The sequence below is a fragment of the Lipophrys pholis genome (assembly GCF_963383615.2).
Source record: "Lipophrys pholis genome assembly, chromosome: 7".
In the NCBI taxonomy this organism is placed as follows: Eukaryota; Metazoa; Chordata; class Actinopteri; order Blenniiformes; family Blenniidae; genus Lipophrys; species Lipophrys pholis.
In genome coordinates, this window is record NC_137638.1 from 25,930,241 (window position 1) to 25,957,110 (window position 26,870).

The 26,870-nt window shown below is 42.3% G+C and overlaps 2 protein-coding genes across 2 annotated transcripts in view; one reads left to right on the top strand and one right to left on the bottom strand.

Moving 5' to 3' along the window:
- Positions 1 to 5,404: 5,404 nt before the first annotated feature.
- Positions 5,405 to 8,856, bottom strand: LOC308112521 (leucine-rich repeat transmembrane neuronal protein 4-like). Its single transcript, XM_080468104.1, has 2 exons — positions 8,574 to 8,856; positions 5,405 to 8,156 (listed from the first exon to the last, which is right to left on the bottom strand). Exons 1-2 carry the CDS (start codon positions 8,575 to 8,577, stop codon positions 6,562 to 6,564), a joined length of 1,599 nt encoding a protein of 532 aa, XP_080324230.1. The 5' UTR covers positions 8,578 to 8,856; the 3' UTR covers positions 5,405 to 6,561.
- Positions 8,857 to 19,096: 10,240 nt separating this feature from the next.
- Positions 19,097 to 26,870, top strand: part of LOC308112649 (leucine-rich repeat transmembrane neuronal protein 4-like) — a 54,381-nt gene continuing 46,607 nt past the window's right edge. Inside the window, exons 1-2 of the mRNA XM_080468332.1 lie at positions 19,097 to 19,681; positions 20,177 to 21,769. Coding sequence (XP_080324458.1) covers positions 19,630 to 19,681; positions 20,177 to 21,726 — 1,602 coding nt within the window. The 5' untranslated portion in view covers positions 19,097 to 19,629 and the 3' untranslated portion in view covers positions 21,727 to 21,769. The remainder of the gene's footprint in view (positions 19,682 to 20,176; positions 21,770 to 26,870) is intronic.

Below are 26,870 nucleotides of genomic sequence, written 5' to 3' on the forward strand. Positions count from 1 at the left end.
GGGGTAGTGCTGTTGTTCCCAGCCTGGGCTTTGGGACCCCCTGGGGAGGGGTGCCAGAGATCACAGTGGGGATCCTGGTATTTGCCTCTTTGAAATAGTATGCTCATGATGCGTCAAAGGAAAATATAATGGAACTAAAAGAATATTGAGAAATGTTCCCTTCGTTCATCTGGAAGGTTCCTGCTTTTCTATATCTGTGTTTGGTTATAGGCAACAGAGAGGATCCGCATTCTTTATTAGAGGTAATCTGCTCAAACTAAGCAAAGATTTAAAACCAGGTTAATGCTCCTCACATGATAATGACCCTGCTTGATTCTGGACTGGCAGTTTGCATGTTTCTACCTGTTATTGGGTGTCTTTTCTTTCCGCACACAGTCCAAAGATATGCCGTTAGAGTGATTGATGACGAGGTGTGAGTGAGTGTGTGTGATGTTCCGTGTGAGTGCGTTAACTCCATAATGAGCTGGCGACTTGCCCGGGATGTACCCTGCCTTTTGCCCCCGTGACATCTGCGACGGGCTGCAGCACCGCCGTGACTTCAAGTTTGGATAAAGGACAAAGCAAATATAGAAGATGGGTCGCAGGATTAAGAGCACAAAGGAATGCAAGGGAGAGGATGAATTTATCTGATGAGAAAAGTTTTTGCCTCGCACTGCTTCAGGACAAAATGCAAAGGAAATCTAAGTTCTCCCTTTTTCATTAAGCTTCCAGTTTGCTCAAGTTTCTAGAAAGCAATGAGTCTGAAAGATGAAAGTGAGAGAATATTATTGTACAAAATAATATTCTTCAAAAAAAAATTTGTCTTCTTCGCGGCTCTAACCAATGTCTTCTTGTTGGAACGATTATGTTACAAAAAAAAAAAAAAAAAAAGAAGCTTGCTTCATCTGCACAATGAAGTTTTTCTGTGCTGCCTTCAGGTCCTGCCGGGACATGTGACAAAAGCTGTGAAGGATTAGTATTCAAATGAATTTTTACAGGAGACATACAGTGGACAAAAGACAGAGTTACAAAAGAGATCCTGTTGTGGCGCACGAGAGACAGGACAACTTTCTTCCCCCTCACACTGTGACAACTACCTTTGAATACTTTCATACTTCACTGCCCCTATTTTCAGCTGCCTTTAATCATTTGAATTTAGCAGCCTGGAACTCATTATTCTGAGTTGCTGAGCTTAAAGGTACTACGTGTTGGAACCCTAAATTAATTTGAGTAAAGATGTGATGCTACTGGCTGTCATGGAGAGAGCGAGAGAGAGAGCGAGAGCGAGAGAGAGAGAGAAAGAAGACTCTTCTTGCAGGTGAACTCATTCAGTTCAATTTGGGATCTCTGTGGCTCAATCATCCCTGAAAATCCATTCCAGTGGACGGTGGTCCGGTACAAATGCAATTGAAAACTAAATAATGAAACATGCTGGACTGAAGAAGTCGCACGAATTAAAAAAATAAAAAATAAAATCTCCACCTCATATTAAGGGTTAACATTTCTTGCCGAGAGTTGAATGAAAAGAAATGACCTCAGTGTCTCTTCATCCGACTTCCAGTTCACTTTGCGTGAAGGCTGGGTGACGCTGGACAGTCCATCTCAGGGCAAACAGTCACATTCATGGGCAATTTTGGACACTAATTAACCTCATACACGTTTGTTTGTTTTTTTTGTTTTTTTTCCTGTGGGTTGGAGAACAAACAAAATCCAAGCATGGACTCAAATTGGGGATATTCTTACTGTGAGCTAAGAGTGCTAACAGCTCCCCCACTGTGTGGCCCAGTCTCACGTCTGTGAGTGGAAAATGAAGCTCCGGCCATTTAGTGAGGAATACAAATCCGAATAAGAGTCCTCTTAAAAGGGTATAAATATATGATACTTCATTGGTGGCTCATCATGAGGCTTTCAGCTTCAGTTCTTAGATTAAAGTGTGTTGTCGCAGAAGTGCATTGAAAACCTGCAAGAGTGTGGCCTCCAGCCTCGCGTGTCTTTGTTCCTGGAGGTTTTGTTTTGTTTGTTTTTTCATGACGTATTTAAATTTCTTTTCCTCAGGGCAGGTGTGTGTCTGAAACTAAGAGATAATCATGCACATGCCAATTCTGAGCCACTTTGTGAGGAAAAGCAAGTGTCTGTTACTGTAACTTTATAGGGGGGCTGTGGCTCAGCGGAGAGGATCGTATCCGAGTGTCCTGTTGGTGGTTTTATTTCTCATCTCACCGAATCCATGTGTGAACTCCGAAACTCCTAGTAGTCGAGGTTAATCCACTTGCATGAGGGCCATCACCACTGGCGTGTGTGTGAATGTGGCAGAATAAAAAGTGACGAAAACACTTTCAGAATCAACACAACTGCTACTTTATCAAACTTTAGAAGTTACTTTCAGGAAGAGTTCCTTCTATTATTATAGTCCTATGCATCAGAATCAAGTATGAGATGAATAAATTGACCGATTTTGTGAAAATGACTAGTTGCTCTCGCCTCTGCAGCGATCACTTTACACAGAGTAATTGTAAAAATGGCAGAAATCCAAACGGAACATGCTGTTGCCACTATACGGGACTGTGGCGCTTGTCATTCTTCACCCGCTCACCCTGCAAACATCCGCCATCAAATTATTGTCAGTGCATAAGTTATAATTATCGTTCCTAATGCAGTTTGCTATTCCACTATCTCAGCTGGGGGCTGTTGACATTTGAGTTGCTGCACCCCGATTTCGAGAAGCAACAACAGTTTCACTCAGATTTAAAATCACACAAAACCCAGAGTCTATGTGCAGTTGTTTGATAACCATCTGGGACTTGTCACAAGTCCTCCTGTAAAAGAGCAGCACATCAGTTTGTTTAAGGATTTATTGACCATTCTTGTTTTACCACCATCAACCACAAAAGAAAAATAGTTTCTGACTGTAAAAATTCATATAAACTTCCAGCAAAGACAAATAACCCAGAAACATCTAAAATATTTATAGCCTACTTGTTAACACCAAATCTTAAAATGTCTTTGGGAGACAGAGCAGAAACCTTTTATAATGTTGCAAAATTATTATTCGTGTTAGTTTTAGAGACGGCTCATGTGCTCGAGCACTGATTATTTAGAGAGCATGTTTCATATAAACAACCTGCTCCAGACTCTGTTATAACTAGTAAACAGTATGATAATACGTACACAACTCAGCCTCCTCCAGTAAATGGCCCATGACTTGGAGAGAAACGGTGCTCACATGAACACTCCAGTGTACCATGAAAATGTCAGATTAGCTGAATCTGACTTAGTTTGCGACCTAAATATTGTTTCCACGTTTTGACTTAGAAGCATTTCAACACATGGAAAGCCGGAAGAATTACTTCACAACTTGGGACCGTGCAAGAAGCACATGAATGCAGCATCAATAAATAAAATATGGCATGCTAATTGAAGAGCTTCAAGGGTACTGGTAGGTACATTTTTATTACCTTTGGGCAAAGTCAGGCTTGAAATGCAACGTTAGGACAACCTGCTGCTGACTGAAGTCTCACAAGGCAGAGGTCAGACTGGTGTCAGTGTCACCTAACTATTGGGTGAATGCAAATGAGCTTCTTCGCTCTAAGTTGAACTATTACTTTATATGACTTACCTCATAAATGGATATCAGGCCATCACTTAAAAAGGAAACATGTTTTTGAACTTGATGAAGCATCATCGCCGATGCTTTCAGATTGTTGTCCTTGGTATTGAAGAAGAAGGAAGCCGTGCGCCACACACGTTACTTTGGAAAAGATCCCTGGAGAGAGATGTAGTGATCAAAAATTTCACGCCTGTCAATGAGGGCTGAGCGAGTTCTACCCCTCACAGGGAATGTTTACAAGAAGCAGAAGGCAAACATACTGTATTTCTGGATTTTTTACATGCGATCTCTCTGGTTCTGTTTTTGGAGAAACGCTGGGAGAAAGTAACCGTATATAAGATGCCTTGAACAAAGACGCATTTCTCTATTCTTGGAAAAACATATAGTGCGCTTTTTCACATTTTGCCTGTGGAGTGTGGCTGTGTTTGTGCCTTTCTGTATTGAGTCAATACTGTGCACTCGCACAATTCTTCATTCGAATATCCTTGGTAATGATCTGTGGGATGCAGACCACGGCTCTCTAATCAGCATTCTTTCACCCAACGCCAAAAGATTTCAAAAACACAGGGACTTGCTTTTCATCAGTCACAATGTGACAAATCCAACACTAATTACAATATCTGCCGAAATTAGACCAACAAATCATTTGTCCTGCTTTTATTACATTTCTTCACACGGCCTCACAGGTTTTCCCATTGGCCTACAAAACAAATTCATCATATATGCAAGAGCCCGGAACTAAATATATGGACATAAATTCAGTTGGCAGCATGCCTCCATGCTTGCCTGCAGGACAAAAGAAACACTGAGTCATGTTTAAAGAGTGGCTTGTGAGAGATCATAAATCTTTATCTGAACCACCTTCGACCAGTCAGAAAGTTTATATGTTCTCCACACAAGATGTGGGAACACGGTAATGGCTGATAACGAGGAGAGAGGAGCGAAGCGTGCGTCCACAGCGGCGAGGAAAAATGTGACTGACAGCTGCAAAGAAAGGGTTGGAGTAAGTGGTGGATTGTTGTTTCCAGCCCAATCGCAATATCTTATTTTTAGCGTTCACATTCAAGCCCCAGCGCGGACTATTTGTTAATGGTTTAACACGTGGAGGCTTTGCACGTGTCCTCCCCGCAACTTCGTTTCCTCTCCTCGCAGTCATCAAGCCCAAAAAAAAAAAAAAAGGTAATAGGAGAGAAGAAATAGAGGAGGTCAGACTTAAGGTGGGTAATATCTTCATAACAGCCTTGACGTATTGCACTGGCCGTCCCTCAGTGGACTATCTCCACTCTCTCCTCTCTTTCACTGCACAGGAGCAATGTTCCTTCACTGACATGGTTAAAAAGAAAAGAAAAGAAAAAAAAAGACCTGGTTACATAAAGCCAAGATTTTAATCTGTTTTTTGGTTTCAGGGACTGGAATTTGTTTTTGTGTCTTGGACATGCAGAGAATGCCTTCGCCTACTTTGGATCTGCTAAAAGCAAACCTGTTTACCGGAGGAAAAAGTGTATAAAGCAGCTCATTTCTGCACAGGCTCAGTTATGTCCCAGGGACTGATACGAGACCCCTGCTTTCAGTTTGAGGTGTGCAACCCAGATACAATCAATACTGTTGTTGATCCTGCGGAGCAGGCAAGGGAAGGAAAAAAAAAAAGAGAAGAAGCCAAAAAGCGAGGCACGTGACAATATGTCAGCTCTGCTCACATGCAGCGGCAGCAAATCCAATGAAATGTGTCTGCAGCACAATGCATGGATTTAAAGAGATTTCTCCATGTACTGAAGGAGGCTTCAGTGTTTTCAACACACACACACACACACACATATACACACGTTTTCTTTATTATCTGTCAAGGTTTCTTTTAATTATGTTGTCTTCATCACACAGAATGCCTAGTACCCATATCATAATGCCTTTACACAAACAATGCATAAATATATTGACAAGAATAATAAATACAAAATTTGTTCTGAAAATCAACTTTGTCACTTTTGAATTTGCACACGGGGCCTTTCAGTGGACCCCGACAGATTTGTGAACCCCGGAAGATATCAGTCCTGAGATTAGGCTCATGGGTTTTTAATGATTCTTAATCTGTCTTTCTTCATTTACAAACCAAACGGCACATTTATTTTTTTCTTTTGTCTGATGATTTTGTGGGAGAGAGAAGCAGCTCGAGTAAGGAGAACGTATTCATGCAAATGATCTCAGGACAAAGACGCTCTCTCTCTCTCTCTCTCTCTCTCTCTCTCTCTCTCTCTCTCTCTCTCTCTCTCTCTCTCTCTCTCTCTGTCTTTCTCTCTCTCTGCAATTGTTCCCTCTCTTTTTTGTGGTCGTGCTCCTGCCAGTAGCTGCACTTGAATGCCAAATGCGAAGTAATTGGAGTGGACAAGAATTATCTGTGAGAATAAGGTGCGACACTGTAACTCTTCCAGCCAGATGTGGGTAAACCTGGGGATTAGCGTCTCATCCCCATTACACACTCACACGCACACACTCAGTCCAAGATGCACAAACACACGCCACATACACACGCTTCACAAGCTACAAAAAAAAAACAAAAGAGAGAAAGAAAACAATAGAAATATGGCATGTAAGAAAAGTGGCATTGTTGGCTGAAGTGTTCTATGGCGATACGCTCTGCCTCAGGAATCCGGTCGGTCTGTAAACAGAGCTGACTTCTACTGTAGCAGAGGTCCAGTTGTTACGTTCGAGCAAACACAGCGAGCGGGGCTGACCCTGCCACTGTTCTCATGTCAGTCAGAGTGATAATTACTGTACCTCTCTCCACATACATCTTCCCATCTTAATCTCCGTCTCTCTGCACATAATTACATTGTACTATGCCCCCCAGGATTTTTTTTTTTCCAGTGCTGCAGAATCTATCACCTCATATTAGAGATAAAACCCAGTTAATCTCGAGGAAAACGTTTTACCTCTGCCTCGCAATTGCACTTGATGTCTCTTAAGGTGGAGTGGGCAGTTCAGACCTCACATTCTATGGATCCTGATATCGTGCATGTGCACGGCCGCGTCTCGTTCACCAAGGAGTCCATCGCCTCAGAGTTCGAATGGTAGCTCAGATAGTACTCTTGCAACTGTGAGTTCAGATCCTGCTCCTGCTTGCGGGCCTTTTTCCTTCGCTTGTGGTTGACGGAGTGCTGCTGCAGCTGCCTCATGGTGTTGGGGTAGCGCCTCCACGAGACATAAATAACCAGCAGGATCAATGACACGGACAGGAACAGGGCTACGCTGCCTGCAATGATTTTATGGAAAGACATGTGTTGAAATTGTTGCTCTGGAATAAATGAGGTGGGGGTTTCTGGGGGGATGTGGGATGTGGGGCTCGCTGGTGGGGACTCCGCTGTCGTTGAGGCGGTCACTTCCTCTTCAGGCCACTCAGTTGGAGTCAGGTCTGTGAAATCCGTGGGGAACGGGTACGATGCGACGCTCACACTTTGGACTGAAGTCATAATGATGAACGCTGTTGTGGAGAAGGCGTTTGACATGTCCGCACATGTCGAGTGGTTCCTGACCACGTCCACCACTCTTTCGCCCTGCACGGACTTCGGACTGCTGCATATCATGCTGATGTCTTTGGGGTCCCTGATGGTTCGGAGCCACCCCATCAGGGGGCAGATGCTGGGGCTGCAGTCCCAGGCGTTACCCGCCAGGCTGATGGTGGTCAGGGAAGTCCACGCCGCCACCGCTTCCACGGGCACACTGCTCAGCTTGTTTGATTCCAGGTTCAGTGTTTGTAAATTTGGCATACACTGAAAAACAGCCGGATCCAAGATTTGGATTTCATTCCCCGAAAGGTCCAGTCTCTGAAGTTTCTGCCAGGTCCACGGCACACCTTGGTTGATGGACCGTATGCGGTTCCACTGCAAATAAAGAGCCTGCAGGTTCGTTAGACGTGGGAAAATGAAAAAATTAATCCTGGAGAACTGATTGTGCTCTAAATGAAGCTCTTTCAGCTTGAACAGCCCTAAGAACGTTGTGCGGGTGAGGCTCCGCAGGCGATTATAACCCAGATCTAGAAACTCCAGACTGCGGCATTCCAGAAACGTGCGAATGAGGATCTGTTTCAGTCCATTGGAGCGGAGGTGGAGATTCTGCAACTTGCGCAGGCCGTAGAAATGACCCGGCTGCAGCGACTGCAGCTGATTGTAGGATAGGTCCAGACTCCTCAGGTTTGGGATGGCGCTGAACGTCTTATTGTGCAGAAAGGCTATTTTGTTGGAGCTGAGTATCAGCTCCTTGAGGCGGCGCACGCCATGGAAAGCCAGGGCATCGATAGAGTTGATGGAGTTGTGGTCCAAGTAAAGCCAGATGAGCTGGTTGAGGTGAGCAAACTGGTACGGCAACAGAACCAGCAGGTTGTTGTAGCGCAGAGACAGACCCTGGCATCCCGTGGTGATATTTTCTGGAATGTCTTGGAAGATACCAGATTCACAGTAAACAATCTTTCCTTCGCAGCGACAACTGGCGGGGCACATCCTCTCCCCCTCGCTGAGCAGCAGCAAAACAGCTGCCTGCAGAAGAAGACAGGATAACCTCCAGTCCAACATCACAGAACCTGTTGGGGGTAGAGTAGGGCACAAGTAATCAAAGGGATGACTTGGGCTGAGGAAAATTTGTGCTCCAACATGGTTAATTAGAAGTCAGAAATGAATTCTTTAAGCTGGAGACCATGTTGAGAGGAGCAGCTTGAGGTCTCATGTCTGAGACACCAGACCTGCCTCATGAAGAATAGATGACAGTCTGACGTTACCTACTTTTAAGGTATGACAGTGATTATATTCAGAAAGAGTCAGTGTAATTTTTTATGAGTACATACAGAAAAAAATAACAGATGTACTTATCTTTATCAGAAAATATATAATTATTGAGGAATTCCCCCCCCCAAAAAAAGCTAATCTGAGATGATCTGATCTATCCTCTTGGGTACAAAAAGCCCCAACTGTGTCACGAAGGTGATAAGCGTCTGACTTACCCATCCTTACGAAGAGAGAGATTAATCCTCTGGAGGGAAGATGGATAAAGAACGCCTTTTAAACTGTTTCAGTTGACGAAGCTCCTGAGTCAGTCCGCATTTTTTTTTTCTTTTTTTCTTTTTTTTTGGGAGCTTCACTTGTACATCAAAACCCAAGTTTTCCGCAGCAGTCCAAACCTCCCGATGTCTGACTGACGCGCAGAAATAGGACGCGCTCACACTTGGGTCGTATAGTTGGAGACGCGGCTGTAGTTCAGCCCGCTGTGTGCGCAATTACCCATTTGAGCGCCAATACACTGATGCTCTCTCTCTCTCTCTCTCTCTCTCTCTCTCTCTCTCTCTCTCTCTCTCTCTCTCTCTCTCTCTCTCTCACTCTCTCTCTCTCTCTCCCTCTCTCATCTCCCAGAAGCGGAGGCGTCTGCCTGCTCACAGTAAATAAGCTTACATATATGTAAACCAGCCATGTCCGTTCAGCCAGTGGCTAATTAAATAATTCCATTTGATGTTGTTGCTACTCTGATTACTGCTCATGTAAATGATTTAAATGGTCATTTTTAATGTCATATAGCTCAACTGGGTCGGAGTTGCATTGTTAAACAGTTTAGACATAAGTACTGCTGCCTGTGATCATCACAGTATTGCTGATGGAGAGAGAGAGAGAGAGAGAGAGAGAGAGAGAGAGAGAGAGAGAGAGAGAGAGAGAGAGAGAGAGAGAGCATGACTCAAAATCCTTTCATGAAAACTAAAGGAAATAAGGTTGTTTCCTCTGGGGGTGTAGTGGTTGGCACCATCACCTGAAAGCAAGCGGATCCCGGGTTTGAGTCTGGAGTTTGCATGCTCTCCCTGTGCACTCACATGTTCTCTCTGCCGTCCAAAAAAACAACATGCATTTAAGGAGACTGGTGATTCTAAATTGATGTGAACGTGAGCGTGTGTGAGATTATCTACTTCTTTGTGTTGACCTGTCCAGTGAGTGTATGTCCCTAATTGGATAGACTACTGTATAGAATCTATACAGTAGTCTATCCTATTAGGGATGCACCCCATCTATACTACAGATAGATGTTTTATCAGGTTTGGCTCAGTCACAGCAATCACACTGTAATAACAGATTAAATGAGACGTACATAAACAATTAAAAGCTCCCGGTTGTGCTGCTGAAGTAACAGTGACAGTGGGATTATTAGTAATTGAATGGCTTGAGTGAAGAGAGGCAGGCAACACCCATCTGAGGAAGGAAGGCAAAACTAAAGCAGAGTCAGAAGTGCTTCTTTCATGCTCATGCTTTCATAGTTTCCTCGCACTCCTTTAAACAGGTGTTCACTGGGCAACAGTCTGGTGATATTTCGACTGCACAGCATTGAAGTTTAACATGTGGTAACAGCAGCCCCTTGTGCACGCAGGGAGGAATGGTTTGTTTGAAGAGCTGGTGACGCTGATCCACTAATGCATGACTCCAGTGCAAAGACAGCAGAGGAATCAGCTTCCACATCACTCAGGAAACACGCTAATACATTCATGTCGATATTTGGCTGGGGGTGTGCTAATACTCTTGGTCAAACAAGATTTCCTCTGACACCCATGGATTGCATTAAAGCGGGGGAAAAATGTATTTATGAAGTCAGCCCTATGAACACTTCAGCAGGGGAGGATCTATCAGGTGTGAAAACGACCCTTTCTGTTAAGATAATTCCTCTCAGACACATGGCAGCACACTCTAAAATTGAATATCAAACAAAATCTGCTCTTCAAAGCAGAAGCTGCGTCACACGTGTCTGAGGAGATCACATGCCATGTCATTCAAGTAATGTGCACCTGAAAACGTGCTGCTTGACAATAACGCTCTATAAAAAGGATGCTTTGCAAAATGTTTCGGCAGGAGACGGCTGTTTTTGAAGGTTTCGAACAGGAAATAAAAACCTGTTTCCAGTGAAGGGGGGTTTGCTGCACCGGCTGCCATTGATCGGAGAGCTATTTTAACATGGTATCAGATGCATTTGACCTTGTATATGAACTACCAGAGATGTAGACTTCAGATTGGTCAACAAAGCAATACTACATTTGTATGCAAACAGTGGATTACCGCTGAGGTTTACATGCCCTAAAAAGTATTTTGGGATATCTGAAATACCTAAGTTGAAAGATAATCTCTTCATGATACTCAGTAGAGTTTACCTTGAGATAGATTGATAGCATTAATCCAGTAAAACCGATTTTTCTTGTAATACCTTGTGGAACATGCATCAATTTAAATCCACACGACCTGTAATCTAAGCGGGGAAATATACTGTGTTGTCGATGTTGAAAACCAAAAGGAGGGAAACAAATGCAAATCTACAACTGATGCAGAGAGACCCTGAGCCTCTGCTGCACTGCTCTGCCAGCTTTGCTTATTTGCATGGAATTTTTTGGGTGTTTGACAACTTTTTACTTCTATAAGAAGAGATTAACTGAATTGAATCAGAGCCCTTAAGTATCCTCCCTGTGATTTGCAGGGTGAGGAGGGCTTTCAGTGCATCTCATCTCTCACGCAAACACATGACTCTCAGTCTGTTAAACTCGGGGGTTTCATTAAAATTTTATTTGCTCGTAAAAAACACAAACAAGGTGGGAACAAAAGTACAGCACTTTGATTTTCATCAGCATTAAAATGAGAGGACAAGCGGTAACGAATGGGGAAAACAAACCTGACATGCTTCACAGATCAAACCAAATATTGTTCTTCTTAGAATTACAGATATTTCAGTATGGTGTTATAAAGATTTTCAAAATTCACCTTCAGTAGTACGACTCACTAAAACTGCATATTTTGTGTGTTTATCTATATAGATAGAAAAAGACAGAGAGTCCATGCAAACACACTCATTCAATTTACATATTAAGCCCATATTTGATAAATTCATTATTAGTGAGTGTTTTTTTTTTCTCTTCTACTTTAGAAAAAATCATAAAATAGATGATTGGAAATAAAACATTGAGACGTGAAGAGAATCTCTTCATCCTGGAGAGTATAGTTGATGTATTTAATTTAAAAACATACATAAAAATTGTTCTATTTTAAAATATACACTCTAAGAAGGTATTTTTATTTATTTATTTATTTATTTATTTATTTATTTATTTATTTATTTATTTATTTATTTAAAAATATTACATTATGGAACATATATATAGTGGTGGTACTCAATACTGACTTGTCAATCATTAATGTGTCTTTCTACAAATAACTTTGATATTTCCTCGGTTGTAAATGGTGCAGTTTGTGTGATTTTGCTCAGTTTAATGTAGTTAAACAAATTTCACATCATGAAAATTGTCACAGGAATAATTCAACATTACTATTTACCATCACATGGATATTTCAGGATTATGGAAGGAATTACATGAACACACAAGTTAATTCCACAAACACCTTCATTAGGATTTGAACCCACAATCCTTTGACCACAAAGTAGGAGCTCTAACCAGTGCACCACTGAGACAACTGACAATTGACTTCACTAGAACAACTGACAGTGCTGATAAAACATTTACTAGTGTACATAGTTGTATTAACAAGATGAAAGTGACGAGTTTCTCCGTGGAGACTTGAAAAGTTCAATTCCTCGTGACCAAAACAATAAATGGTCATAACTCATACATTGGTCATTAAACTTCACATGCTGTCTCCTCTGGCCTGTCATGATCTACTTCCCTCATTATTTTAATGACAAATCAATAATCCTACAGGCAGTTAGACTTAACAGCTTGTGACCTGTCTCTTCCAACTGATTCTGGGTGTCTTAGATGTAAATAATTTTTATAATGTCCATCGTTTTATGTCATTTGTCAACTAGTTCTGGCTGTCAGATAGACGTCCAGGTTATGACCTGGACGGACGGACGTGTTTTGGACGTCTATGAACGTTGCTTGCTCAGTGGGCCCATATGTCTTGTCATATCCTTTTCTCACCCACTTGGGTTGAAATGATCCATTTCCAAGTATTTTGATTAGTACTTTATAAAGACCTAATCTTGCAAACCGACGTTTGCATTGTGAAAGGAAGCCAGAAATGCTCGGGTAAAATGTACAAACTCCACATGGGAAACTGAAACCCAGGTCAAACTACTATATCATTGACTATATTGGAACTGTTGGGTGAAATTCTGAATGTATTAAGTATATATATATGATGCACATAAAAGGCATGTAGTTGTGGTCTTTGCTGCTTCATCCGGCTCAGGGTTTAGGCGGAGACGGAGATAATCCCAGTTAACTGGGAGCGAAGGCCGGATTCATTCATTCACCCCTGGACACCATCACAGAGCAAACACAGCGAGACAGACCATCTCACACACACTCACATTTACACCTCATGGATTTTTAGGGTCACCAATTAACCTCAATGACATATTTCTACAAGCTGACCTCCTGATTAGATTTTTTTTCAAACTAAATTTTATTCTCTAATTTACGTTCTAACGAGACAACTGGACTTGGTCAAAGTTGAAAAAATGTTTCACTTCTCTTTGGAAAAAACTTTGTCCTGATCAGGATTCTCAACACGGCACTTAAGTTGACCTCAAAACTTAAAGCAGGTCCAGTCGTGACCCCGCCGATGACCTTTAATGACAAGAAATGTACAGAGTCATGTTGCCTTCTCTAAAATCTTTTTTCTTTCTTTTCTTTCTGTTGTCATTTTTGTTTCTCATTTTTGCTTCCAGCCAGACGGATGTTTAAATAGCACGATGCAGGATTAAAACTTCTCTGAGGCTATAAATGCACTTAAGTACTAAAATCTGTGTGCGTTATGGGAAAATGTCTGTCAACTCCCTGATTACTAACAAGATGATTTACTGAACAGGGTGGCGCCTTGTGCCTCAGGTGTCTTCTAATTAACTGGCTTTGCTTTCATGATAGTGGAGGACCCAAATTAGCAACTTTCCTCTTGATGATGAAGATACGTTTTTGCACAGCAATGTGCAATGTGTTACGATTTCTTTTGGATTATATATGAGGAAATATGGAACTTTTAAGTGTTGCAAAAGAAGCCCTTTATGTTTGCTCCTCATTAGGAGGAAAGTATCAGATATTGTGGTTGTCTGACTCAGGATTGAAATGCAGAAGCCCATTATCGTCACCTCCATAATGCATTACCAACTGATCCTCAAAGGCTTCCCCGAAGAATCGTGCTTGCTAATGCATGACAGCAATATTTAAAAAGGTAGCAACACTCGAATACCGCGATATCATCTGCTAGTGCCGAATGTTTCTGAGAAAAACATGTCGAGATACAAGTTTAACCTTTAGTGCAATTCGTGGGGGGAAAAAATGGCGGATTAAGCGTCTTCAGTGTTGAAGCACCTCGACTGCTGCTGGTGTTTCAGTGTGCCGGCCGGCCCGAAGAGACAAGATGTGTGTTGCACGTTTTAAGAGGAGGGTGATAATAAAAAAGAATATGAATCCAGGTCAGATGAGCAACTTTTCACAGAGAGAACTTCCACTGCAACAAGAGCCACATCCTGGCTCAGTCACTGAACTATCAGTTTTTAAAAGAATCAGTTTTATACAGCGATTAAAGCAGAGCTCTTCATTGGGTGGAAGAGTTGAGACACTATTTAAGACAAAGCAACAGCAGGGGATAAAGTGCCAGATGTTAAGAGACCATCCCTCGCAGAAATATTTACCTGCCGCTGGGATTTTTTGTACGCTCACAAGGTAATTAACGCTACAGATTTAGGTGTGAAGGTCAGTGTAAATTAAATCTTATTTAAAGCCAGTACGCATCTGTCTCTTTACTTAATTATTTCACTATTTATTTATTTCTGAACTCACTTTCAGTGGGATTCATTATGCTGCGAAAAAAAGCAGGTCCTTTCCTTGCTCTATTATTCAGGACCCAGTCAGTCACAGACAGTCATTAAAGTTTCATAGTAAGCTATTTGGTGGCTGGGTTATTTGCAAAGTGAGGTGAGTGCACGGTGGTACTATACCTTTGTTGTTTATTGCCTGAGTTTCCAGGCCTTTTCACTTGAAGGGAAAGCCGCTGGGCTCCTCCCTGGGGTTGTTCCTGATGACACCTGAGGGAGACATTAGTGAGCCGCACAGCCTCGCCGAGCCACTGGGTCACAAAATCTAACACACAAGTCATTTCATTTGTTTGACAAGGAAAGCAGGTTCGAACACTAAGTAAGATGGAATATCACAAAAAAGAGCACTCAAGTCGGCAGAGCTGAAAGAAATTCCTGCGGAAGTTAAAAAGTATTTTATGTAGTGTACAATTTATTGCGTTTCTGCTTTGTATTTGTATTAAACGTTCATCGCAAAGAAAAGAAAGAAAAAATCTGAATGTGTAATTGGGTCATGTCAGATTTGTTCAAGAACATAAATAAGACTTGATGCACAGACTACAGGGAATTTAGAGGAACTAAGCTTGGGATGATTGCACTGCAGCGACGTGTTGAGCTTTTAAAGTGTGTTAATACAACAGAAGAGAAGTAGGTTTTTACCTCCATGAGACATCCTGACAATTTGTTTTACATACATGCTTACATCAGATTGAGCAGAATGCATTGACCCGTTTAAGATGTGATCAGAAAAAGGACAGAGAGGAATTGCATATACTGATTTTAAAGACACAAAACTCATTAACAACTTCATTACATTCCAACACATTGATATTTTCTATTCAACTGTGACGGCAGTTCGCCACAATATTGGTGAGACAAACTGTCACATCCCCAGCGGACTGCCAGCAGCACCAGAGAAGGATCTTCAGGGATTATGTGTCTCTGCTGGATTAAGAAAGAGTTACATGTGATGACATTATTCTTGCAACTGTATGCGAAATTGATTTAAAGCTCTTTTGAATTTCTTTTTGCATTCGGCACTCAGTAGATGACAGGGATTCATTGTCATAATACAGTTTTTTAATATTATTTTTTTTCCTCATAGCAGAATTGATCTTCTTAGTTAATCTGAAAAGTTTAATTATCACATCTGTGTTACCTGTTGACCTTCAGGATGAACTTTCGACTCGAGGTCCTTAAATATTGGTATGCGCCAACTGTATGTTTGAAGCATACAAAAGGCCAACTCCACTGTTTATAAACTAGATGCATGTCTTCTTTCGTGAGGTCAAAGGTCACAGGCGGCTGACGTCGGCTGACCGAGGGCAACAATGAGGTCCCATCCTGGCCATTGGCTCAGCAGAGCAGTGGGCAATCACTCACACTGACTCACGAACTAACCTGACGACATGTCTTCAGTTGGAGGAAGTCAGACGCATGCACAGGGACACCATGCAAACTTCACACAGAAAGGCTCCAAGCGTAGAAGTCGAACTGGACTGTGGTCTTCTCCCTGTGAGGCGAGAGTGGCAACCCATACAAATGAATGTTTTCCATATTTATTGAAGAAGGAAAAAAAACTCAACTTGCATTATTCAAAGGTTGCAGTAAAGCTGCTGATGCTTTAGGTTAGAAAGTTTGGAGAAAGAAGATTAATGAAACCGAACCAATAACAAAGAAAACGTGAAACGTTGTCAGGGAGTTCATGGAAATTCAAACTCAGTGACTGAAGTGCAATTTGATTATTTACTGTATATTGCATTAAAATTACAGTAACTTTGCTTCATTATTCAAAGAAACACGATGACTTTCCACATATTCTGCCACAAGTGACAAAAACCAAGTAAAGTAATCATTTGATGTATGGATATTGCATTCTTTTGTACTTCTTGTGTTTGGTTGTGTATTTTTGTCAACTTTTATTACTTCAGTTCAACGTGCTGAACCTTTGGATGGGGCTGGTGTACGTGAGGCTCACTGAAGAAGAGGCTACAGTCAAAGCTGTGTCATTGTCTTTGCCTTGCTTGCAGTCACCTTGAAGTGTCTGGTGTGTGTGTGTGTGTGTGTGTGCGTGCGTGCGTGCGTGCGTGCGTGCGTGCGTGTGTGTGTGTGTGTGTGTGTGTGTCTAGACTTTCATTCTGCCCTTCAACTCCAGTTAGCTGATTGATCAAACAATGTAAATTAAATCAGTGAATGTCGCTGAGGTGCTGGTTGATTCTTACTTTTTGCTTCTTTGTCCTAAACTATCTCTGATTTGAGTGGAAATGTTTATTAATGCCATTAACCGTGATTATGCTTCTCATCAGGTACAGGAGCCGAGGGACCCATTAGAAAGGATTACATTGACCCTGACTCAAAGTCCCATTATTTGGCAGTGAGAGGACCCTCTGTTTTTGCTGGATGCACATCGGTTACAATACACAACAACAAGTAATAGAAATAAACCAACACCTGATGAGCCGTTTTTTCCCCTCCATATTTATATCGTCTATTCAAAAGCAAACACAATACACACAGTATGCACAATAACAGCTCATCACAAGTCTCTCCATCACACCGGGTAAATGTTATTCAATATCCTCATTTTACAACAGATCAAGAAATGTAATTAAAGCATATTTAGATCAAGAAATCCCTCTTCAATTAAAAAGACTCAAATCCTTTTCCTGCAGTCATCTGTAGAAGCCAGCACAGTGTTAGTTTTATTGCAACACAGCTGTTCGGTTACCTTGCTTTTCAGACATCATCGCACTGACGTTCATGTTTATACTTCACAATCCTCCTTTATTGCACATTTTACTCTCAGCGTGAAGCTCAAGTCACTCCTCTGTACTCTACATTTCTATTTTGCATCCTTGTGTAGCCTTCTATCTATCTATCTATCTATCTATCTATCTATCTATCTATCTATCTATCTATCTATCTATCTATCTATCTATCTATCTATCTATCTATCTATCTATCTATCTATCTATCTATCTATCTATCTATCTATCTATCTATCTATCTATCTATCTATCTATCTATCTATCTATCTATCTCTATCCAGAGTAGAATTTTCCACATACTTGCGTCTAATAAACAACAAGGGAGAATGAGTGTATTTATTTCACCAATAAAACTAAAATTAACCCAGAGATACTTTTAAAGTAACAAAATGTGATGATTTTACAAGAATTCTTCGGTTAAACTGCATTTCAGATTTTTCTTTTAAAAATGTTTGTTTACTCATTAAAATGTAATGAAACAGTTGTAGCCTTCGTCAGATAAACATCTGCTGCACAACAACAAACGTTGGAGAAGATATCAAAACATGTTCAATCTGCACAAATTCCTTATATATCGCCTTAAATATTGCTAACATTTTTTCTGTCCTTCCATCTTTGTTCTATACTACTTTATTCCATTTAAAGTGCCAAAGTGCTGACTGGGTGGAGGCAGGGCACACGTTGGACTGGCCAACAGTCCATCACAAACAAAGAGACGATCACACTCACATTTACAACTTCAGGTCACTTTAGAGCAGGAGTGTCAAACATGCAGCCCAGGGGCCAAAAACACCCCGTCACTGGGTCCAATGGATGACTTTGTCAAGTGGAAATATTACATAGAATATAATACTCATGTTAGTTTAGGTTCTGGGGACTTCAGTGTTTTAGTAAGAGTAGTGGACACTGAGGCTCCAGCTGACAGATTGTTGCAGGAGCATTGAAAGTCAGTTGGTAGAAAGGTACAATTAGACATGCTGTGAGGGTGAGTTGGTAAAAACGTGCATGCTAAAAGTCAAGGACATGCTGTCTGTGACATTTTACTGTTTTGTGCAAAAGAAGAAATCGTTACCGATGGCATAATGCTGATATTACTTGGTTAATATCAATATGTTGAGCTTTTGTAAAATTCTATCATATTAAATGTATTTGTATTACATTCACGTTTGAATGCGTTAAAAACAAAGAGGAGTTGATCAAAAGATTGTACTTAGAAATGATAAAGCTGTAATTTTCTAGCCCTGTCAAAGATGAAATGGTGCTCGAAGTGCTTAAATGAATGTCTTTGGACTGTGGGAGGAAACCTGAGGAAATAGAAATAAACAGATGCATAAAGCAGAGAGGAAGACCACCTTGAACCGGGAATTGTTTTAGTACCACCACACTCCCTTGTGAGCCGATATCCTCCAGGAACAGATTACATATGTTGGAATAATAATTAAACAAAATGTATATATTCAAAATCATTTCTCATGATATGAATTCATGACAGCCACTACTCTGACACTTGTCATGTACCTTTTATCAAAATGTGGGGCAAACCACTTACATAACTCCTGAGCTCCCTGAAATGTCTAATTTTGTGGCATTTGAATCTAGAAAAGGAGAGCGGTTTCAGCTTCATGGAAAGACGCTACATGGGTGGCTGTGGAGAGGCGTTTGACTGGCAGAACATCTTCACAAATATGTAAATGCAGAGCAAACAGTGTTCCCATTCCCTGGCTATAATTGATATGCAGGCTGTGTTCATGGGAACAATGAAGTCTACTTTGGTGTGGGCTGAGGAGTGCCACTGAGTGACCAGGAGAGGGCATCTTAAGTCCTGAAACCGAGCACCAGTGAGCTCAGTATAATCCTACACCAACATCATTCCTGTTGCTATACAACTGATTTATTCTTGATGCCACGGTCAACGGGTCTGATCCACGACAGACTGCGCCTTTTCTCTCCGCTGTCCGCGCCTGGAGCAGGATACAGCCAACTTGTCGGGGCTGGATGACAGTTTATTCCTCTCTAATTTCTTCACTTGGTCGGCTTCCAGTGTCTTTTCAGCCACTTAACCCAGATTCAACAATTGGCGAGTGTGTTGAGACTGTATTTTCTACCCTCTCCAAAAAAAAAGAAAAAAAAGAAGACGAAGAAGACGCGCCGGTCAGTGCCGTGCTCATGTGGTTGCAGGCTTGACTGTGTCAATCTAAGGGGGGGGGGGGGGGGGCTTTTGTAAAAGGTGGCAGGGACCACTATGCATCATCAAGCTGCTGTGCGGTGAAACTACAGGCAGAGGTGGATGCACACCTTCTGAAGCCACTCTCATCCTCCGACAGGTGTGCGGCTGTGCGCAGAGCGGATCGGGCTCCGGCGCAAAGCGCGTCGATCTCCCGTGCAGACGGGCGTCCGGCTGGAGTGTCCCAACTATTTGGGCAAAACGCCGAGTGCGTCTAACATGTGGACCCGGGACTCATGCAGCCGAGAGACCTGAACATGAGGAAGAGCCGCCACCGCGCAAATATGGGTACGTACACCCCCTCCGCCAGGCACAGAGAGCCTCAATCCCTGCGCGAAGTGTTTAGTCTTGTGCTTAATTACAATTCACTTAAAGCTGCTTCTGCTGCTGCTGCTGTTGGTGTATTTGCCCCCTGGGGTGTGTGAATGATGACTGCAGGCTGGGGGGATCTGAAAGAGGCTTTTCTCTCAACAACTATTTGACAAATGATGCACGAGACTATCAATCGCCTTTCCTGTGTCTCAAGAGCACGACTTTGACTCTGTTAATGAGTAAGTGCATGTGTTGATTTGCCTTGAATGCAGTTAGGTGAATTAAGTGGACTGTAAATAACCTCCTCAGTTAACTAATGATTCAGACCACTAATGATTTTTTTTTTTTTTTTAACTCAATTGGTGCAAATTCACATTCTGACCATTTTATTCTAATATGATCTGTGCATGCTGGTTTTGCGTGGGGACTTGTTTATGCTTTTAAATCTGTCACTTTTCTGTGTGTCTGCAGGACTTTCTGTGCTTTTCACATGGCTTGTATTCACAGTGGCGGTGCCCGCCTGGCTGCTTGCTGCTGCTCCAAGCAGCATTCGCGAGCGTCCCTGCCCCCTGAGCTGTAGATGTGATGGGAAAATAATATACTGCGAATCCAATGCCTTCCGTGACGTGCCAAACAATGTCTCTGTGGGCACACAAGGCCTGTCTCTGCGTTACAACAGCCTGGCGAACCTCAGATCTCACCAGTTTGCAGGCCTGAGTCAACTCGTTTGGCTCTACCTTGACCATAATTACATCAACGCCGTTGATGGACAGGCTTTCCACGGGATACGAAGACTGAAAGAACTGATTCTCAGCTCCAATAAGATCACACTGCTGAAAAACAACACCTTCCACGACGTCCCAAATTTACGCAATCTCGATCTTTCCTACAATAAGCTACAGGTTCTCCAGCCTAATCAGTTTGTGGGTCTACGCAAATTACTCAGTTTACACCTGAGGTCAAACTCCTTGAAAACAGTCCCAATGCGAGTTTTCCTCGACTGTCGCAACCTGGAGTTTCTTGACATTGGCTACAACAGGCTGAGGAGCCTCACACGTAACGCCTTCGCCGGACTCCTGAAGCTCATTGAGCTTCACTTGGAGCACAATCAGTTTTCAAAGATAAATTTTGCTCATTTCCCGCGCCTGACGAACTTGAGGGCGCTCTATCTCCAGTGGAACCGTATTAAAGCGCTAACCCAGGGCCTGCCGTGGATGTGGACTTCTTTGCAAAAGCTGGACCTTTCAGGGAATGATCTGCAAGTGTTGGATCCTGACACATTTCAATGCCTGCCCAATCTTCAGACTCTCAACCTGGACTCCAACAAACTCAGCAATGTCTCTCAGCAGACAGTGGAGACTTGGATCTCGCTCACCACCATCAGTCTGGCTGGCAATTTGTGGTACTGTAACCTAAATATATGTCCTCTGGTGTCCTGGCTCAAAGCCTTCAAGGGTAACAAGGAGTCGACGATGATCTGTGCCAGTCCAAAGGAGGCTCAAGGTGAGAAAGTCACTGATGTGTTGGACACTTACAATATCTGTACAGCAACGCCCGCCCCCATCCCCTCAACCACATCGCCCCTCACGTCCACTCTCCAGCCTGAGCTGGTCCCTCTGCCCACGCAGCCCACAGTGGATAAAACGCAGACCTGGAACAGGACAGCCTCCCCGACTCCTTCCGAGGCCTCCCCTACCATCCCCCTGCCAGACACTGAGTATGTGTCCTTCCACAAGATCATAGCTGGCAGTGTGGCCCTCTTCTTATCACTGGCTATAATTCTGCTGGTTATCTATGTCTCATGGAAGCGCTATCCCAGCAGCATCAAGCAGCTCCAGCAGCGCTCAGCTGTTAAAAAGCGCCAGAAAAAAGCCCGGGAGACTGAGCGCTCCCTTAATTCACCACTGCAAGAGTACTATGTGGACTACAAGCCTTCACACTCAGAGACTATGGATGTGCTGGTTAATGGGACAGGACCTTACACATACACCATCTCAGGCTCCAGGGAATGCGAGGTATGACTGTTGCCCTCCAAAAATCCATTTCCACTGCGAGGCATGAGAGGTAAATTTTCTAACAATCTGCGGGGAAAATACTTGTTTTCTCCTCTTGTCCGTGGTGGGATAAGGAAGCAAAGGTCAGTGCATGGTGACTTGTTTTGTAATGTGCTGGGTTTATTCGGTTCCGTACAATTACCCGGCCGCTGTTCCGAATCACGCAATTTTGCTGCAAACTGATGATTTGTATTTGACAAAACTGCCGTGGCAGCTCCTCTTTCTGACTAACTTGCATACAGTAAGATGCATCATACAAAAAGTGAGGCTCATCTTTCATGCCTGACACAAAAGAGCTCATTGATGAATCAGTGTAATATCAAGCAGCCTGTTATTTATTCACAAATGGCTTGCTTTCCTGAATAATAAAATAGTTTGGAACCAAGTCACCGTGCAGGTGGTCCTCTCCTATCCTGTGTGTTTGCTACGACAGCTGTAGTAGCAAACACGGAAGTCGTGTGAGTCTGGATATTTTTTTTTTTTTTTTAACTGTGTTTATTATGTAGATATTACATTCATACCAGCTTATCATGTATCTCATTCTCCCTTTCTGCCTACAGCTATTGTATTCTTAAGATTTTCCTCATTAGTTTAATTTGCAGAGTTCAAACATTCACCGCAGGCTGGAGAACACCATAAAGGCCTGCAGCCAAATAAAAGCTAAATTATGCATTTGGGCTTCATTTCTGTTTGGCATTTGTGTACTACTGCAGTGAGAAACTGCATTATGCTACTTTTACTTTATTCTAAATGTATCAAGAAACAATTTGGCTATAAAAGTGAAACTTTTGCCTAAAAAATGTAAAATTCATCCAATGCTAATCATAAATGCGACTGACTGAAGCAGAAGAAGGGATTGAGACCAGAAAGCAATGACAGAAAGACTAATCCATTTGCTCATGCTTAATTAGGTACTTTTTTTGTTTTTTTGGTCCCTGTACTCCCCCCCCCCCCCCCCCTCCTCCTAATGCTCTGCATCTGTCTTCTTTGTCCAGCTGATTTTTTAATTTTTTTTCTCATCTGGCGGTTTGTGGTTAAGTGTGATTAACAGGATGCGTTGTGCTGGGTGAGATGTAGTGTCACAGGAATCTTCTTTGCACCTTTTGTCAGATCGACCAGACGTGCTGTAGAATGCAGGAGACATCTTCCTCCTCCATTGTATCTGTCAGCGCCGCTCAAAGTTTTATCTCGCACCGCCACGCAGCTCATTTCCTACATTCTACATGGAGCCTATAAATCATTTTGTAATATGTTTTAGGGTGAGAGGACTGCACTGTAGGAACATGTACACTCTGGCGGTGTCCTTCACTTAAGTCACCGGAGAGGCCGGCATGAATCCGTTTCATTGTTTTTCCGTGATGTCGTATACTACAAGGTAGCTAAATCAGCCCTTTGTCAGATTATCTGTGGCTGAGCATTTCTCAAACTCGAGGGAAGCTGGAGGTGAGACGGTGGGCTTATCAATCTTGCGGCTTTCATGTGGGAATGTGGCGTGGGAGCATTAAATGGCAGACGTAATGGGGCTTCTGCTAGCTAGAATAACTAATAGCCCATCAGAGGTAAGGAGCCGAGACTTCCCTCAGCTTTGTTATTCCTTGCCCTCTACAGCTCAGGGGAGCAGCCTGAGTAGTTAAAAAATGTTATGGGCTTTTTTTTTTTTTCTTTTTTTTTTGCCGTGTATGTGTTGAAATCCGTGCCAAACATTGCAATGCGGAGTAAAAACACATATACCACTGGGGCACTTTTAAAAACCCCTGCAGGACTTTAGGTAAGTTTTAGGTTAGGATTGTAATATAGCCAAGCTTATGTCAATCGAAAGCAGCAGCTATGTCATTTCCACTATCGCAACATATTTTGGAAATAGGTTGTGGGACAGTGGGATATTTGGGGCATGCTTGGAGGACAAGGAGCCCGTGATGTGCAAAGATAGCGTCTCGGCCCATTTCCATCACAATCCAGGCAAAGCAGCACAATCTCCTCTGTCATATGAGAAAGCTTCTCAGTTTATGTTGAACGGCACACAGTGCCGAGTGTCAAGAAAGATGAAAGTAGTAGAGATATTGTATCTGAGAAGGCTGCTCAAGGGCTCAAACCCACACTTAGAAGCATACTGTAAATGCCAGAACTCAATGCAACCCCCTGCACATTATTTTAGCTACCCCCAGATAGCAAGCACTTAAGCTATTAGCTGCATTTTCAATTAGGAGAAAGAGCTTTGTAATTGAAGCCCGTTATCTTCTGGACATGCCCAGACCAACAGACGTGGAGTTAATTTGTTTCTATGGATTTCCTCCAGCACAGCTCAGCAGGTTACTTTCGACACTCCAAACTGAACTCGCACAGTGTGAATTTTGATGAACACTTTGAACTGTTCGATCCCTTGGTCTTCTTGGGGCACATTTGAAAAAAAAAAAAAAAGAAGAAGAAGAAGAAGAAGAAGAAGAAGAAGCTCTCTCCCTCTCGTGTATGTCATCTGCTTCTGTGCTCCGGAGCAGCTGCAGTTGGTTGTCGTCCACCCACAGATCATCCCCTGTAAAGTTAGTTCAAAAAATGTTAAGGTGAAAATCCCTCCATCTCAGCCAAAGGCAATTCTTGTACTTGGGCAGAATCTGCAAGCATTAATGGGGTGAAGAGATCCTGCTCAGAGATAATTAAAGTGAGCCGTGTGAAAGCACATGAAGAGAGACGAGGGGAAGGTGTGCCACTGCATCGAACTGACTCACACCAATGCCGTCCACTGAAATAATTATAGTGTAAAACCCAACAGATTTCCCAAACTGGCAGGGTGAAAGGCATTGTAATGTCAACACACTGATGAGTTTAGGCCAGCACAAGCCTTATTCATGCATGAAGTTGTTTTCATTTTCCCTGCTTTTGCACTCAGAGCGCGGCAGCTTGCGTTCCCCCTCCTGGTGGTATTAAAACTCATGGCTCCTATGGATCTAATCAATGTCTGCCTCGGACAAACCCTGCGAGAATTTCATTCAACAAGCATTTGTCTAATTCTTTAATACCACTGCTGCCTTCAAAATGTCAGGAATGAGAATGAACGATGATCAAAAAAAACAAAAAAACAACCAAGTCTAAACTTGCCAGGATGGCAGCTTGCTCGTCATCTGTGCGTAAATGCACAGAAGGCAGGCTTCTATCAAGTGAAGTGAGGTTTGACAGTTTTAGATATTTGTTGCCAAATAAAGGCTCGCTGCATAAGTAGAATAGCCTTCAGAATGCATGGCATTTTTAAACATTTCCCTTTGCACATATGCTGTGGGTGAGCATATATTCAACTAACCTTTTGACATATTGATGACAATACAACACAACATGCTGCGATGAAAAATGTATACAGTGTAGGAACTCCATTCATTCATCATCTGTCCTGCTATACAGAACTCAGGGTATTAGAGGGCCGAATCAGGCTCTTTGGACCGGTCACCAGTAAATCACAGGGCAGGTGAGACTGGATGTCATTCACTCCTATGGGTAATGTCACAAATTACCCTCAAATGCATATTTTGAAATGAAACTGGAATACCTTGTAAATACTCAAATGTACATGTAGAACATACAAACTCTGCAGAGGAAGGCTTGTGAGTTCAACCTGGACTTGAACCAGTAATCCCACTATGAGGCGAGCGTTCTAACCACTACACCGCTGTGTGAAACATCTTTTTTCATATTTGTTTTGTGGTTATTTCCTGAAAAAGCTGTGCCTGTTGCTATTAATTCTCATTTTGCTTAGTTGTCTTCTTGTGTGGTAGAATTGAAAATTACTGTAAATGCAAGACTGGGTGGCAATGATCCGTGGATCCACAGAAGTAGACTACTTAGCTTTTATCATACCTGATGATTTTGTGAATAATGGGCTCTGGTCAGCTCCATTGAAACACACTTCTGCGGCAAAATGCAGGACAAAACAGCCTATTAAGCGAATGGGCTCTAATGGCTGTTACACAACAGCATTTTTTAGTGCCTTGTATCACATGGTGCTCTGTAAGTGGCGACATATAAAAAAAGAATGAATAGATTGGAGTGATCAGATACATCCAGCGGAATAGAGGTGCTTTGTTACATCAGGGATATATAATTATAAAAATGTGTTGTTTTTTTCCAAATCATATTTTTATAGCAAAAGAAAAAAATGACTAAATTCCTCTTAAAAGCTACAGCCTGTTATGCGATTCATATTTTCCCATTTAATTTTGACATTGAGGGGCCTTATATGCCAAACGAGAAGATTGATACTGCACTTCTGTAGTCTCTCTAGACTTTGTAGTCACTGGTCACCCAACACAGCTGAGATGAAAGAAGAAGAAACGTTGACACGTTGAGTCCTGCTCGTTTTTTTTTCTCTCACTGTGCTAAATAGTTAAATCACAGATGAGGATTTTTTTTTTTGGGGGGGTAGTGCGTCTTGCCGTTGAGGCCACAAACAAGCGGCTCTGACTAATTGTTAAACGTTTCTTTAAGGGTGTGGACGCAGACTGAAAGAAGCTGTGACAGTTTTAATTTTAATTGATTAAATTCCCTTATAAAACCAAACAAAAGCATATAGCGCTCTGCAGAACTGGGCTGGTTCATTAGAGGGAATGGAGTGATTATAAGGAGATATAGACGTGTATATGTGTTGCTTTGCATATAATTTCTTGACATCTTTAGGTAGACTGAGGTTGCCTAGCAACCATGCAGCCATAACAAATGTCCAGGAAGGATGCATTTCCTCCTGCCGACCCGACAGTGATTACAACAAGCTGACTCATCATATAGCTCCTGGTGAGAAAGCAAACTAATGCGCTACCTGTGATATTGAAGTGTTTCTTAAATGAAGCAATTCATACTCTGCTATCAGCTGTATCATTAAGTCATTTAACATTTACTTACACACCCCATAATAGGCTATACTTGCCTGTGAATGAGCCAGCAAAGGTATAAAGCAAAACAGCCAGGCATGTATCTGAACTGGTACAGCTGATCTGATCTTGTTCCAGTCAAGCTGGAGATTTCGAGCCGAGTTAAAACACTGCAGTGGGATTCATTAGCACAAATGCACATAATCAGACCTCAGACCTATCTTTGGTTAAGCACCACTCTGGCTGCTGTGTGCGTGGGGT